The sequence below is a fragment of the Sander lucioperca genome, chromosome 18 (assembly GCF_008315115.2).
Source record: "Sander lucioperca isolate FBNREF2018 chromosome 18, SLUC_FBN_1.2, whole genome shotgun sequence".
Taxonomy (NCBI): Eukaryota; Metazoa; Chordata; class Actinopteri; order Perciformes; family Percidae; genus Sander; species Sander lucioperca.
The window spans coordinates 31099959-31114435 of NC_050190.1; the positions used below are offsets into that span (position 1 = coordinate 31099959).

Sequence of the window (14477 nt, forward strand, 5' to 3'; positions counted from 1 at the left end):
AAAAAAAAAGTTACACATGGAAATACGAATGTGATCTTTTTTTAGAAAATAAAACATTGTCTTTCTTTAGATTGAAATTACCCGTTTCTGTGAAACTCAGTTTGTCAGAGCTATAGTGTGTAGTTTCTGTCTCCCCCATGAGGAATTCTAAGTAATGACAACAAAACTGTCAGAGTTTAGATTCTCGGCCCAAGCCCGAGTCCGACCCGAGCCCGACACGACCTCGGGTCGGGCCCGGGCCGGACCCTTGATCAAGCATTTTTTTTTTTTTTTTATCCATTACCTATTTAGCCTAATTGGGTGGGGAGAAAGCTATGCCATAATCAGAAATATTATAAATATGTATATATAAGCTATATAAAAGTAACAAATGTGTACAAAATTTAGGCTGCAGTTACAAAATGCAGCACTTCATGCGCGGAGTCTCCTCCTCTCGCACGCATCACACCGGGCCTGCTGGGCTGTATTGTGTATCTTAAGTGCAACATGGAGCTTGAAGATGTAAAGAAAAACAGGAGAATTACCTTTCAGCAAGTGTGGAGGAAAGTCGGAGGTATGGAAGCAGTTTAAACAAGTCGTGGGCAGTGACAACAATATGTTGTTCATCATTGTTTCTTTTTTTTTTACATTTCTTCATTCAGATCCATTTGCGATCCGTTCCATTCTGAATAAACAAACAGCGCAGTTTACAGGCTTCGTCCTTGTTGCATTATTCTAAACAGATTTCTGCAGTTCAAACAACTCTGAATTGTAGTTGAGAACGTCAGTTATAACGGCCCACGTATTAAAAAAATGTCGGGTTTAAATCGGGCTCGGGCTCATAATTCCAGTTAATGTGTCGGGCCGGTCTCGGACGCAACGTGCTCGGGCTCGGGTAGGGTCGGGCTTGATTTTTTGGGCCGATCTAAGCTCTAGCGCGTCCACATGATACAAGCCTTCCGTGATTGCACATTACCCCCACCCCTCCTCCACGCAGTTGCTAGCAGCCAAGGAGGACACGGAGGATTAAAAAAACATGGACTCTTCAGAAGAGGTCATTATCTTCACTTGAGTTTCTGCGCGCGAAAGCTGCCGTACAACACCAGTTTCTGAACACACCCATGCTGAGAAATCCAGAGAGAGTTGTGTGGAGCTGATAGTCTTACTTAGCTTTGTATCAGCTCATTTGGCAATGGCTTGAATGTAACGTACGTTCATTAATATCAAAAAGTTACGCACTTAAGCTTTAAATTCACAGTAATTTTCTGGCTTTTAACTGGCCTGTTCTATCTTCCATGGATTTGGGGTTGAATTGCTTTCACCAGAGCAAGTGAACCATTTGGTATGATCCACTGGTGCATAGAAATAGACAAATGTATATTTAGATTTTTTTGGCACAAAATAACATGATTACCCACCACATTGTAAAATTAAGCAAAAATGTGTAAAAAAAAAACGAACAACAAAACTAAAGCAGAATAAAAAAGAACTTTCTCTTATTCTAGTCTCCAACGTCTGAAATACACATGGGACAGAACGCATGGTAAAATACATTTCACAACAGTTAAGGGCCATTCACATTGTACGCGCAAACGGCAGCGCTGCGCTATGAAACCCATTATTGTCAATGACATGCGCGCAAAAGAACTGGTCTGCCGCTGCGCTGAGCAAAGCGCAGCGCAAGCGGCATTTTGCGGCTGGCCGCTCTTGCGCGTGCCGCGGTCAAAGTTCAACATGGTTCAACTTTGACCGCGGCACGCGCAACAGCGGCCGCGGTGCGCTGTGACGTGTCTGAATAAAAAAAAAAAAAAAAAGTAAACACCGAACACACGTGGATCCACCAACGGAACAAGGCTTTATTTTGTTTCAAAGACAGAAACATCGTCTCCACCAAATCACTACTGTGTATCCTACACAATGTTGCATGTAGTCTACTGCACGTCTGATGTAAACACCGGACGTAGACGTGACGTGCATTCAAATATTGGCGCATGTATGACGTAAATTTGCGCTGAGCCTGGCGGCAAGCACAACAAATATAGTTGGGAATAGGAAAACCTAACGGCGAGCGCAGCGCATGGCGCGTACAATGTGAAACGGCCTTTACACTTGCGTATACTGTTGCCTTAGAAACGACCATAGAGGATTAGCAACATCATGCAGGGCTTTAGTATTGGAATGCATGATTTTGGCAGGTGTTAGTGTTATTTTGTCCAGCCTCTATACTGTATATGGAGCCCCATTTTCATTATGTTAACTGACACAAAAGCTGTACATTTACACTATGGAGGACACGCTGTAACCAGTCAGACTATTTCTAAAATATGATACCAAACAGAAGCAGCAGCCACATTCACCTACAGGTTATCAAGGCCATCATTAGCTATACTGTAATGAAAGAATGATCCTACAGTTGAATCAGCACCTCTCACAAAAACTGAACATTAAAACCATTACGAAGGTAGGTCTTTTTTTGCAGGGCTGTTGTGTTAGACTGCATTAGTTTTAGGACGGGGTACCTAATAAACTGGCAACTGAGCGTATGTGGAAATACTTACATTTTACAGTCAAACATAACTAAGCGCTCTTTAATTGAATTGAGAGTATAAAAATACATTTTAAAGCATAAACCAGCAGCTATAATGCTACATACACGTTTGTAGCTTCAAAGCCCCCAGAAACAAGAAGCAATAGCCTTGTTCTTGTACCTTGTTTGCATCTGCGGATACAATAAGCTAACCTAACCTTGCATTTCAATGCCTTTAATTCAGTTTGTTTCAGGATTGTGCAGAAAAAGTCTCCAAGAGTCAGTGCTATAAGTCATCTCCCCCTTTGCTGATCTGGACCACGGTCTTTCCACGAGCGTGCCCTTTCTCCATTTTCTCGAAGGCCTGAGGAACCTGGGAGAAGCTGAACGTCTCCTCCACCACTGGCCGAATCTGACAGAGAGCAGAGAGAGGAAGGCAGCGGTCAGGCCGCGTTTCTCAACTGTTGTGAGTTACAACATCAGTGGGGTAAGCAGCTGATGCAATTTCCTTCAATGATGAAATAAAAAAAAAAAATGATGTTAAGCCATGTTTGTGTAGGTGCATGCTCAAGTGAGAAACATAAGATACTGTAGACAGCGGGGTGTTATCTGCACAGGGAGGAAGATAACCCCCAGCTGAGCTGCATATTCTATCACAATGTCATCTCTTACACTACAGGATCAACAATAATGTGTTGAGATGCCAAATGCATTCATGAAATCTAATGTACTGTATTTACCCATGGTACTGGGTACATTAATGAAGTCATTAATGCTCTCTATCTGTAAAGTGTCCTGAAATAACTTCTGTTATGATTTGACACTATAAATAAAATTGAATTAAATGAATGACTTATTATCGACATGCCATTGCAGAACATGTTTCAACATATAGTTCTTTTATGAGAATGTAATGTGCACTAGGGGATAAATTGGGATTAATGAGTGGTAGCTTTTATCCAATGAGGTTTGGTATAGGTGGTGGTGGTGGGGGAATGCACGAATCAATCCTGCTGCTGTGTGATGACCACAGCTAATTAATGGAGTCAAAGAAAATGAGCCTATAGAATACATTTTACATTTGTTTGGTCGGCATATGGCATTGTCTAAAAAAAAAACCCCGGATATTTTAAGCCAAAAGTGTGAGAGTTAGCAACGCTGATTACTGAAGGTGGGCTCTAGGTCCAAATTAACCCCTGATGTGCACACAATAATAAGCAAACTGGAGGAAACATAATTCTGTCCATTGTCAGTCCCTGAACAGTTACATCTGATACTGTACCTTTCCTGCATCCACTAATTCCCTTATTTCATCCAGTGCAGGACCACTAGGTGCAAAGAATCCCCAGCGGTAGTGAACTCCTTTGACTAGGTGCTACAAGAAAACAGAATGAGAGAACAGGCATAATTAAAACTGTTGTGTGCACAGCAGAAACTCTACTGATGCTGATTTTAACTTTACAGTGTCCGATAGAAATAGCCTGGCTCCGCCCTCCTACGTACTTCTGCTCATTTTATCGTAGTCTGGTAGGACCAGGCTACGACGGTAAGGCCTAAACTAGAAGAAAAACAAGTCATGTTGAACTGATCGCGCTACTGCAGAACATCTACAAACTTCCTCTTTTCACCATTTGTTTTATTAACCTGCTACTTTCCAGCATTGCACCTGGCTTCATGATCACAGTGCTGTTAGTTCCTGTCATAATAGAAATATTAATAGCAGTTATAACTACAGGCATGGATCTCAAGCTAGTGTACTTTTCAATATGTGTCAAGAACATTCTGATTGACAGGTCTTGACAAATGTTAATTAATCATACTTTGCATACAAAATGACATTACTCAACTTAGGCCTGTATCCAAAGAGTCTCATGGGTGGAGATGCAGCACATTTTCCTTTACGCCTTTAACAGCGGGGTAGGATTTCCTGCAACTCATGACAACATGAACAATGAGTTGAGTCTTTTGTAATGTTTGCAGCCATTGTGTGTGTGTGTGTGTGTGTGTGCGTGTGTGTGCACTTGTGTGTGTGTTTGTGGGGAACTTTTCGATATATAAAAAGGAGTTACTTAACCCGTTTCCTTTAGGCTTAGTTAAAAATGAGGACACTGTGAAACCCAAGCCAGCTGTCGGCGCTCTAGTTTTCCTTTTATGTACAAAGTGCACAGAGTGTGTGCATGAGGGAACAAGGATGTGTAAGACCTGGGTATGTACAGTATTGTTTGCTTCCTGTCTGTAAAACCACATACACCCCTCTGCCATTATTTTTAATTGTTTCATCATTCTGCTGTATGTGTCTTTCCACATCAGCTCTATGAGAGAACTGTGTGTCACTTCGAAATAAAAACGGTCATCAACACTGAAACAGTGCATCAGCGACTGAAAAAGTCTGGTCAGTCGGAGTAATTTGTTCTGATTGGACGGATAGTGTGAGTGCTAATGACAGTCAATGTTGTTGTAAATGAGATCCTCCCTGTGAATCGCATCTCTCCTAGTCTTCCTTATATTACATTGTCTGAAGCACAAGGTGTGAACTTGAAAAACAAAAATCTGCTGATCCCTTCACGGGTCTACTAAGAGGTCAAGTGTAAGAGGGCAATGTGGGCTCCATGGCTTCAGGATGAGTAGAAGAGGAACACTTTCCTTATATGCTGGAAAGGAAGTGAAGAAATGTAGACACATTTAAATTGAAATGTTACATTAAAATGGTATTGTGTGGAAAGCAACAAACCGCCAACTCCTCCCCAAGATCTGCATTTACAGTCTGTTTCATGTCCTACCTCTGTCAACCTCGGGGGCAAACCCCTCGGTTTGACATAGTCACATAATTCTACTTTTGGCAAGAAAAAGAAAGAAAGAAAAGGGCAGATTTCCCTGGGGCTGCCCCGGTCCGTTATAATCCTTCATCCAAACTCCTTTTCTCAAGTTTCGAGTTCATGAGTATTTCAAGTCCAGCAGCTCTGTGAGGTTGTACTTAGGCATAGTGCTACTGTACTTTGCGCTAAATGCTAATGTCACCATGCCATCATGATCCTCACATAGAAATGTGATATTTACCATCGCCATCTTCATTTTGAATCTTAGCATGCTTAAATTTGCTAATAAATACAAAGTACACTTTTTGATATTAATGAACGTCTGTTACATTCAAGCCGTTGCCAAATGAGTTGATACAAAGCTAATTAAGACTATCAGCTCCAAACAACCCTCTCTGTATTTCTCAGTATGGCTGTGTTCAGAAACTGGTGTCGTCCGGCGACTTTAGCGTTCAGAACATCGAGTGAAGAAAATGACCTCTTCTGAAGAGTCCATGTTTTTTTAATCCTCCGTGTCCTCCTTTGCTACTAGCAACTGTGGAGGGGGGGTGGGGGGCAGTGTGCGGCCACTGAAGGCTTGTATCATGTGGACGCGCTGACAGTTTTGTTATCATTACTTAGAATTCCCCATGGGGGAGACAGAAACTACGTACTATAGCTTTAAGTTCAATATTCTCTCTCCTTCCAGCTCTGTTTTGGTCTCCACCAACTCCTGAGAAAATGCTTCATATTATGTCCACCTGCTAGACGCTAACATTGTCCATCTGCCATTTGGTGCTGGGCAAGTTCAGGTTGCATACATTATATTTATCAGAGCTTTTAAGCTTAAAACAGATGTGGCTAGAAGCAGGGTTAAAGGGGAGCGGATTAATAAGCTAAAAGACACTAAAACGCTCCTAAGAGGTAAGGACATTTTTCTCTGGATTTGTCACCACAAGTGACACATTTTACATTACACATAATCATTTGATCCACTTGTAAAGATAGTGGTGAGCAGCTTTAAAAAAAACCAAAAAAAACATTTATTTTGGCTGTTAAAAAACTAAAACCATTTTAAATAGTCGTGTATGGTGTTGAATCTGATAATCCTGTTTCCCTTTCCCCTGGTTCCAATACCTGTTCCACTTTGGCTAGATTTCAATACATTTCGAGACTACAGAACAGCTAAATATTATGAGCAAAGCCTTTTGAAACTTTCTAACACTTTGGAACAACTGAAGTTCCCCGCATTACTTCCACCTCACATCCTGTTTTCAGGTAGAAATGTGCCAAGACACAGTTTCCTTGTTACTGAGTGTAATGTAATGGAAATAAATTGCATTAAGCTCTAATCTTTTGGATTTACCACATAACACTTGTGTGCACTTGTTACTCAGTGGTTTAACCATAGATCTAAATGTATAAAGATGTTGTATATCTAAGGATTTAACTCCCAAATAGTGTGTGTTCCAGCCACAGAACTACATGTAGACTGTGTAGAACTTTCCTTTACAACTTCTGAATAATACATCTATAATAAGTACACTTCTTCTCCATGTATATCTTCTTCATTCATGTAAAACATCATTCTAAAAAGTTAAAACTAATTTAGCTTTAGGTGTAACCAATCATTGAAGTAGAGGTGTTTTGACTTGGAACATAAGCAACACATGTTCGCGTCAGTTTATACTGTGGATTTTGTGGTAACACTTGAGTGGAAAGAAGTGGTGAAGTCACAAATGCACCACTGCATGCAAGCATTGCTCTGCATGATGTTCTCCGTAGCATGCTGCACTGACAGGATGCCACTTACACACTCCTGGAGTGTCATGTTCTAAATGTGTCCTGACTGTAACACCACATATCTAGATGTCATTTTAGTTACACTGGCGCCTGAGACTGACTGAAAAACACTGTAGTCATAGTAACTGGAAATACTGTACATCACAATGTCTCTGGTATTGCTAATGAACGGTTTCCTCCCTGATCTGAAGGGAAATCAGGATCTGCAGCGTTTTCACACATTTTGTCTCAATGCAAGACAGCTGCTATTCAGATCAGATTACTGGATTCTGTGGGCAGCTAATCACAACTGAGTTATCTGGCTGTGCTATTTGTGTTGGATGTTTATCTAGTTATGTATTTGTTCATTAACACACAATATTTTCAGCTATAAGCCAATTAAAAATGGGATCAACATGTTGCATTTGGATCAATTCAGGTTAAAAAGGACACAATCAGTCCATTCTTCAATAAATATGTAATTAATCATACTGCATCTGTGCAATTCTATTATGATTACCTTGAGGGCTTTGGTGGCCACTGTGGCAGCAGTCTGCATCATGCCATCAGCAATGCCAAGCCTGTCAGTGTTCTGGAGGAACGGTGTTACGAGGGTGACATACTTGGCGCCACACCAAGGCTTAAGCAGATTCAGCGCCCAACGCTCCGTGTCCCCCCCAATATTATCTAGGATCAGGTCAAATCTGGAGGTGGAGATGGGTAGGGTTAGTGAAAACAAGAGCCACAAGCAAAGATACATATGTGTGGCGTCGTTGGGCATAAAAGACAAACTAAAGTTAAATGGAGAATTAGTAGGTGTGGAAAGAAAAGGGTGATTGGGCAGATGACAGAAATGGAGAGAGAGAAAGCGATTACGACGTGTGATTAAGTTCTTTTGAAAATTGAAGTGCATTGTTTTCACACACTGATATGCCAACCACAGTTAGAGGGACTGGGTTGGCAGTGTCAGATATCATGATACATGATGATACATACACAGAACAACTCAAATGAAATACCAACACAAATGATAAATGACTGTAGGTGTGGGATTCTCTCACTTCTCCAAAGCGCTGAGCGGCTCCTCAACAGGTCCAGCAGTGTAGTCCACCACGTGGTCTGCTCCCAGGCCCCTTACAAACCGCTCTGCATTCTGGGAGCAGGTAACAGTCACATGGGCTCCCCAAGCCTTCAGCATCTGGACACAAATGATAGCATCAGCTGTTGTTTGTATCATTTATGTCTAACTACCAAACAACTACATAAATAAATAGATTTTTGGGTTATTGTAGGGAGCAGATTGTTACCCAATGTTTGAGAAGCGCACTGAATTTTTAATTAATGCGATCAAGCATAACTTCTGTGTAATGTGAGCTACAGTATTCAGGTCACCAAGCAAGGTGTGTGTCACAGTCTGAAACCTGACAGGCCAAACAGACTCTTATAATAACACTGTTTACTTCATGATCGGTGTTCTTGTTTATTTCTACACTGCTGCCACAGAGTATGAATATAGGTTTGTATTTAGAGCAGCCTGTTCTGAGCTTGATGCACTTAAAAATGCTACGTCATGTGTACAATGTGCAGCCTCGCATATCATCATGCTCCTTTTGATCCATACCTGTATAGCAAATGTTCCCACTCCCCCGGATCCCCCAAGGATCAAAATCCTGTAGGGGGAAGAGGAAAAGCAGACATGTACAATGCATGTGTCAACAATGTTTTTGACACTACAGTTGCACAGCCACATTAGGATTCATGTCAAATCCACTTTGGGCTTTAACGTGTCAAGTTCACTGCAGTGCAAGGGAGCGTCACAGCCACTGCCAGAGAACCACAGCACATCACCCAGAGGCTCATTACAGAGCGGGCTAACAGGGGCTTAGCTTAAAAGGAGCACCAAGTGGAATAATTGGTTAGATCAAAGGACAGGGAGCGTCTTTGGGGTGGACAGGGATTATAAACAAGTGAAAATTGTGTGTGCGTGTGCGTGCGTGTGCTTGTAGCAGTGTGGCAGTGTTAATCCACATTCCCTCACCGCTTCTTGGCACAGTTGTCCTTACTGACCCCCCCGGTGTTGACCAGTGCCGACCAGGCAGTGGTTGCCACATAGGGCATAGCTGCTGCCTCTGTGTGGCTTAGTGACTTTGGCTTGTGGGATACCTGAGCACAACACACATTTATAATCATTATAAAAGCAGGACCACCTCAACACCTGCTGAGTCATGATGGAAAAAGCATCTGCCAGCACACCTGTACAATATTTACCTGATTTTCATATACCTTTATTAGTTGTTTTTTTTATTTGCATGCTTCACTAGTCAGTAAGTTATTTTAGAAGGAAAACTAAAACATTTTCATATCCTGAAGTTAAACTGATAAAGTGCACAACTGCAAGAAACCACATTCAAACAAAGAGGAAGCTCAATACACAGAACTGATAAAAAGATATGAGCAAACCTCAACACTAAATTGAGAAACTTGCTGTGGCACTTACAACATCAGCTCAAAGCAACAGTATAGTCCATCAGATGCACAATACCTCATTGGCACTCAGCACCACAAACTCAGCCAAGCTGCCCTGCTTCCATGGCGGGATAGCTGCCCACACCTGATGGAGACACACAGCAACATGACACTCATTAACAAGAGACATGAACAACTGTGTGTCCACATTTCTATACAGTTAGTTCACAATTGTTTAGGATGACGAGACTGTGCAGTCATCTATCAAATCAAAAGTAGCACATGCTTAAGGTCATACAGTGAGTCACTCTCTATTTTAGAGCTGCCTGAATTAGTCAACAAGTGTTTGGTCAGAAAAAGCCAAATGTGACTTCATGAAGTCACATTTGGCTAAATGTGACTACTAAAACTACTTAAAAGCCCCAGTTTCCCTTCACACAAACTTTAAGGTCATGATCTAAATCATATCATATCAGACATGTGCGGTGTGTTAGAGCTGCAACTATCAAGCAACTATCAAGCAATCGTTTGTTCCATTTTCTAATGAATAGAGTGAAAATGCCTATCGCATCGACGTGTCAGATGTTTTTTCTAAACCCCCAGTTATATATATATATATATATATATATATGTATTGTATTGCACATACATGCTTTCCTTCCTGTAAAACAAACCACAGAAACATCCTGTCACTTTTAACTGTTTGTCTGTCTGTGTCAATTTTCACAGACATGTGACTAACAAAAATGGAATGTGTCCCTGAACAAAGGGGGGGGGGTCAAAATCAAAAGTAGCCCTCACCAGCTGCAGTAAGTACTGCAGTGCATCTCCTCCTCATGTACTGCACCAGATTGGCCAGTTCTTGTGGTTGTTGTTGCCATCCTGTACCTGTCCAGCAGGTGTGATATTCGGATGTACCAATGCTATGCAGGTGTTGTTACATGTGGTCTGCCACTGCTAGGGCGATCAGCTGTGCTTCCTCTCTCCCTGTAGCGCTGTAGGCGTCTCACAGTAGGGACATTGCAACGTATTGCCTTGGCCACATCTGCTGTCCTCATGCCCCCTTGCACCATGCCTAAGGCACTTTTACGCAGATTAGCAGGGACCCTGGGCGTCTTTCAGAGTCACTAGAAAGGTCTCTTTACTTTCCTAATTTTCTTATAACTGTGACCTTAATTGCCTACCGCCCTTAAAGGCATACTATGTAACTTTTCCCTCTTCGGTCCCCCTACAAGTTGTCTCATTAGAACTACAGCCGTGCGAGCTGTAGTTCCAATGAGACAACCTGTAGGGGGGCCGAAGAGGGAAAAGTATGCCTTTAAGCTGTTATTGTCTTTTAGACCATTCAACAGGTGCATGTTCATTAATTGTTTATGGTTCATTGAACAAGCATGGAAAACATTGTTTAAACCCTTTACAATGAAGATCTCTAGTTATTTTGATTTTTACAAAAGTATCTTTAAAATACAGTGTCCTGAAAAAGGGGCGTTTCTTTTTTTTTGCTGAATATAGATTTAAAAAAGCTGGAACCAATACATACTGACATTTTTGCTTAAATAATTTTTAGTTTAGTTTATTTCTAATTTACTTTTGTCAATTGATTAATCAATAAATTGACTAGTTGCAGCTCTACAATGTGTGGTGATCTGTCCACCACATTCTGCGTTATGATGCACAAGTTGAAAGAGCTGATGGGATTACATTTCACTGGAATTGTACCTCGTACGATTTCATGTGATGAATATAAATTGATCGATTGATTAATTAATTGGTTGATTGATTCTCTTTCTTTAATACATTCTCAATTAAAAATACTCCAAGTCAGGAATCAGCTAACAACAAAAGTTGAATCCATCAGTTTAATAACACTCAACAGCATCTCCCAGCTTGCTGCACAATCTACCACAAAGGGCTGAGATTTGGAAAAGACTTGAGTCATGTTGTGTTTCAAAGCCAGGTGGAGATGACAGTGCATAATCCTGGTAGAAGGATCATTGTGACAAAGCGTACACTGTGGCCAGGAATGGATGAACTAGGTCATCCGCTGTGCTCAAATAGGCGTACGCTGTTGTGAGGAAGCTCAGTTTGCATTACAGAGCCTAATGTTAGCCACTGACTCTGCTATCAACGTGTGGCATCACATATCAGGATTCATCAGCACAGCTTATGTGTTTTTATCGATATTCTAAATGATTCTTGTCTAATCTGCAAGGTGTTTTGAAGCACTGTAACTGCAGCTAGATGGTTTTGTTTACATCACCATGAACCTTAATAAACCTTTATTCATACATGACTCAATGTGCGCAGGAGGAACAAGTTGTTACCGTAAACAAGGAGCCTGCCTGTATGTATAATGAAGTGGTTACTGAGTCTACATGCGCACAACTCTTTCATCTGCTTTTTACTCTGTTTACCTCATCCCTTTCTCTGAAGTACTTCACATCCAGGCCGCACTCCATGATGACCCCAGACACATCCCTTCCCAGGATGAGAGGGAACTCGCTGCCTGACTGCTTGATATTCAGAGGGTCTCTCTTCATAGACATTGTTGCAGCACCATAGCCACCTGACAGGGAGAGAGTCTCTGATTACAAATCATTTGAGATAATTTGCTACATAGACACAAGCTACATGTTGAAATATTGGGGGGCACTGCTAGATAGACTAACCAAGATAGAAAGAAAAAAAAAAGGACCAGGACAAGATCAGAGACACCACGTTATTTCTCCAGTTGGTTTAAGGGTATACAGTAGTCAGTGGTGTCAAAATCTACATTAAGATCAAGTATGTCGTGGTTGTGTATATTTCTGTTCCCTGTTGTGATTATTTCTGTTGGGGTTGATTATATTCCTGTTTCCTGTTTTATTTTGATAGTCTGTTTTTCTCCCTTGTCTTGTCTAGTTTTACTTCCTGTATTTTCCCGCCTTTTTTGATTACTCTGCCCATTCCTAATGTGTTGCACCTGTTCCCCAGCCCTAGTGTCACCTGTTCCTTGTTTTCTCATTTACCCTGTGTATTTAGTTTCTGCGTTCCCTTTGTCTGTTGTCAGATCATTTGTTTCTGTGTGTCAGTTTAAGTAAAGTTCTGTGATCCCTGGTTTTCCTTTTATCTCAAGTTCCTGGTTTTTGGACTACTTTTGTTTTTTGGATTCCCTGCTCTCTTGTTTGCTCTACACTCTGGAAGAAGATTTTGCCCTCTGCATTTGGGACTCCTTTTGTTTATGTGAACTTTGTTTTTTGGTCAAATAAAATCCTCAAGCTCAACTTTCGCTTGCCCGCTCTCTGCATTTGGGTCCTCTAATTCCCTGAGTTGTGACAAAGTAACAGTAGCCACAACCAACAATTATTTGAATCTGCTTATTTTCTCAAATCATCAGTTAATTGTTTGATCTATAGAATGTTAGAAAATAGTGAAAATATTCATTACAAATTCCTAAAGCCCAAGGTGTTTTAGTAAGTTCAGTTTCAGTGTGGTGATAGGGCCTTGAAATCAGATTCAAAAATATTGCTGTTAGATTGGTAGACCGAAGGTTGTTGAGCCACCATTCTATCCAGTACTGTTAGAATGTTAGGTTATAGACTGGTTTGAAATCTAAATTAAGGTCCATGGCAGTCTTGTCCTGGTACTAAGCAATATAGTAACCATATCTAGCATTGTGGGTGCCAGAATCAGTCATAAATCTTTAAAAGCTGTATGTGGTTATGTGGGGTTGAAGAGGCAGCAAGTAGGCTTGTTTTTTTTCAACATTTGCTTAGACAATGTTTCAGATTTGGAAATGTGTGAGAACATGTACTTAGCATCCTCAAAAACTATCACAGTGTTTAACCCTCTCTACCCACCCCCACACCACAACACCTTCCTTCAAGATCACAGGTTGTGTGAGAGAAGAATGATTCATTTTAAGCAACGTATTACCACAGGAAACGTCAGTCTCAGACTCGGCATGCTCACTATTTAGTATCTATTTTGCTCACAAAGAAAGAATACCTCAAATCAAATTATAATGCATTCTTTAGTTAATTTGCAGTCACATGTCAGATGTGGATCTATTAATTCATTGCCATTATATTAGTTTAGTGTTTATTTCAATCACATAGATACACATCACATACATAACATAAATGGTTAAAAAAGTGTCATCTTTACTCATTTCTAATCAATACTGACCGAAAAGGTGTAGGTTGAAGCATTTGCATTATTACACCTACCCTTTCTATTTTATTTAAATTTTGTTCTTAGGTCTCTCATAGTCACAAGAATCTCTTACACTTTTCTTAATGTCAGTCTGCTGGTTAAAATCTGATGGGCCTGTTCACATGTACACAAGCTTGTTACTCACCTCTCATGTTGACATCTAATGGGTTCAGTCCTGCTGCCTGCACTTTGACAATGACCTCATTGGGGTAGTTGATGACGGGGAAACTGGCATTTTTAGTAAACCGAAACACATCATTGCTTCCATATTTATCAATAACCCAGGCAGGCATAATAGTCATGCTGCTTCTGGTAGTACTGAACAGTATTGATGTGTTCACACTTAGTGGTTTAGTGTGGTGAAACAACCACCTACTGTACACTAAGTGTCTCACAAAACTCATCTTTAAATATTGTCAAATAAATAAAATAGTGCACCTGTAAATTCGCAGTGCTTTAAATCCCTATTACAGAGAGGAATACTTCAAACTGTACAGCCACTATGCTACAGTAAATTACTTATTTAAGAGATGTATACGCCACGACTACATTCTAACTATAAGCAAATCTTAACTAGCCATTTCGATAAATGCAATAATTCCAAAGTTTATGCTGATTTCAAATCAACGTCCTCTTTCTTAACGTGCTACTTCCTCGACCGGTGTCTTTCACAGTGCTCAGCCTCTCTCCGCCAATCAGAGCGCGGTTTCCTCAGCAGCTGTCCAATCACAGAA

The 14477-nt window shown here is 40.9% G+C and overlaps 1 protein-coding gene across 1 annotated transcript; it reads right to left on the minus strand.

Annotated features, from left to right (window-relative positions):
- Positions 1-2551: 2551 nt before the first annotated feature.
- rtn4ip1 (reticulon 4 interacting protein 1) lies at positions 2552-14439 on the minus strand. Its single transcript, XM_031321473.2, has 9 exons — positions 13889-14439; positions 11964-12115; positions 9626-9694; positions 9122-9246; positions 8705-8753; positions 8145-8281; positions 7604-7787; positions 3789-3881; positions 2552-2918 (listed from the first exon to the last, which is right to left on the minus strand). Exons 1-9 carry the CDS (start codon positions 14145-14147, stop codon positions 2793-2795), a joined length of 1194 nt encoding a protein of 397 aa, XP_031177333.1. The 5' UTR covers positions 14148-14439; the 3' UTR covers positions 2552-2792.
- Between the last annotated feature and the right edge of the window lie 38 nt (positions 14440-14477).

Coding starts and splice junctions, on each gene's coding strand:
- rtn4ip1 (XM_031321473.2), bottom strand. CDS start 14,147: ATGAGTTTTGTGAGACACTTAGTGTACAGTAGGTGGTTGTTTCACCAC. Junction 9,695..11,963: donor ACTTCAGAGAAAGGGATGAG/GTAAACAGAGTA, acceptor TGTCTCCATCAG/GTGTGGGCAGCTATCCCGCC. Junction 2,919..3,788: donor AATTAGTGGATGCAGGAAAG/GTACAGTATCAG, acceptor GCTCTCTGTCAG/ATTCGGCCAGTGGTGGAGGA.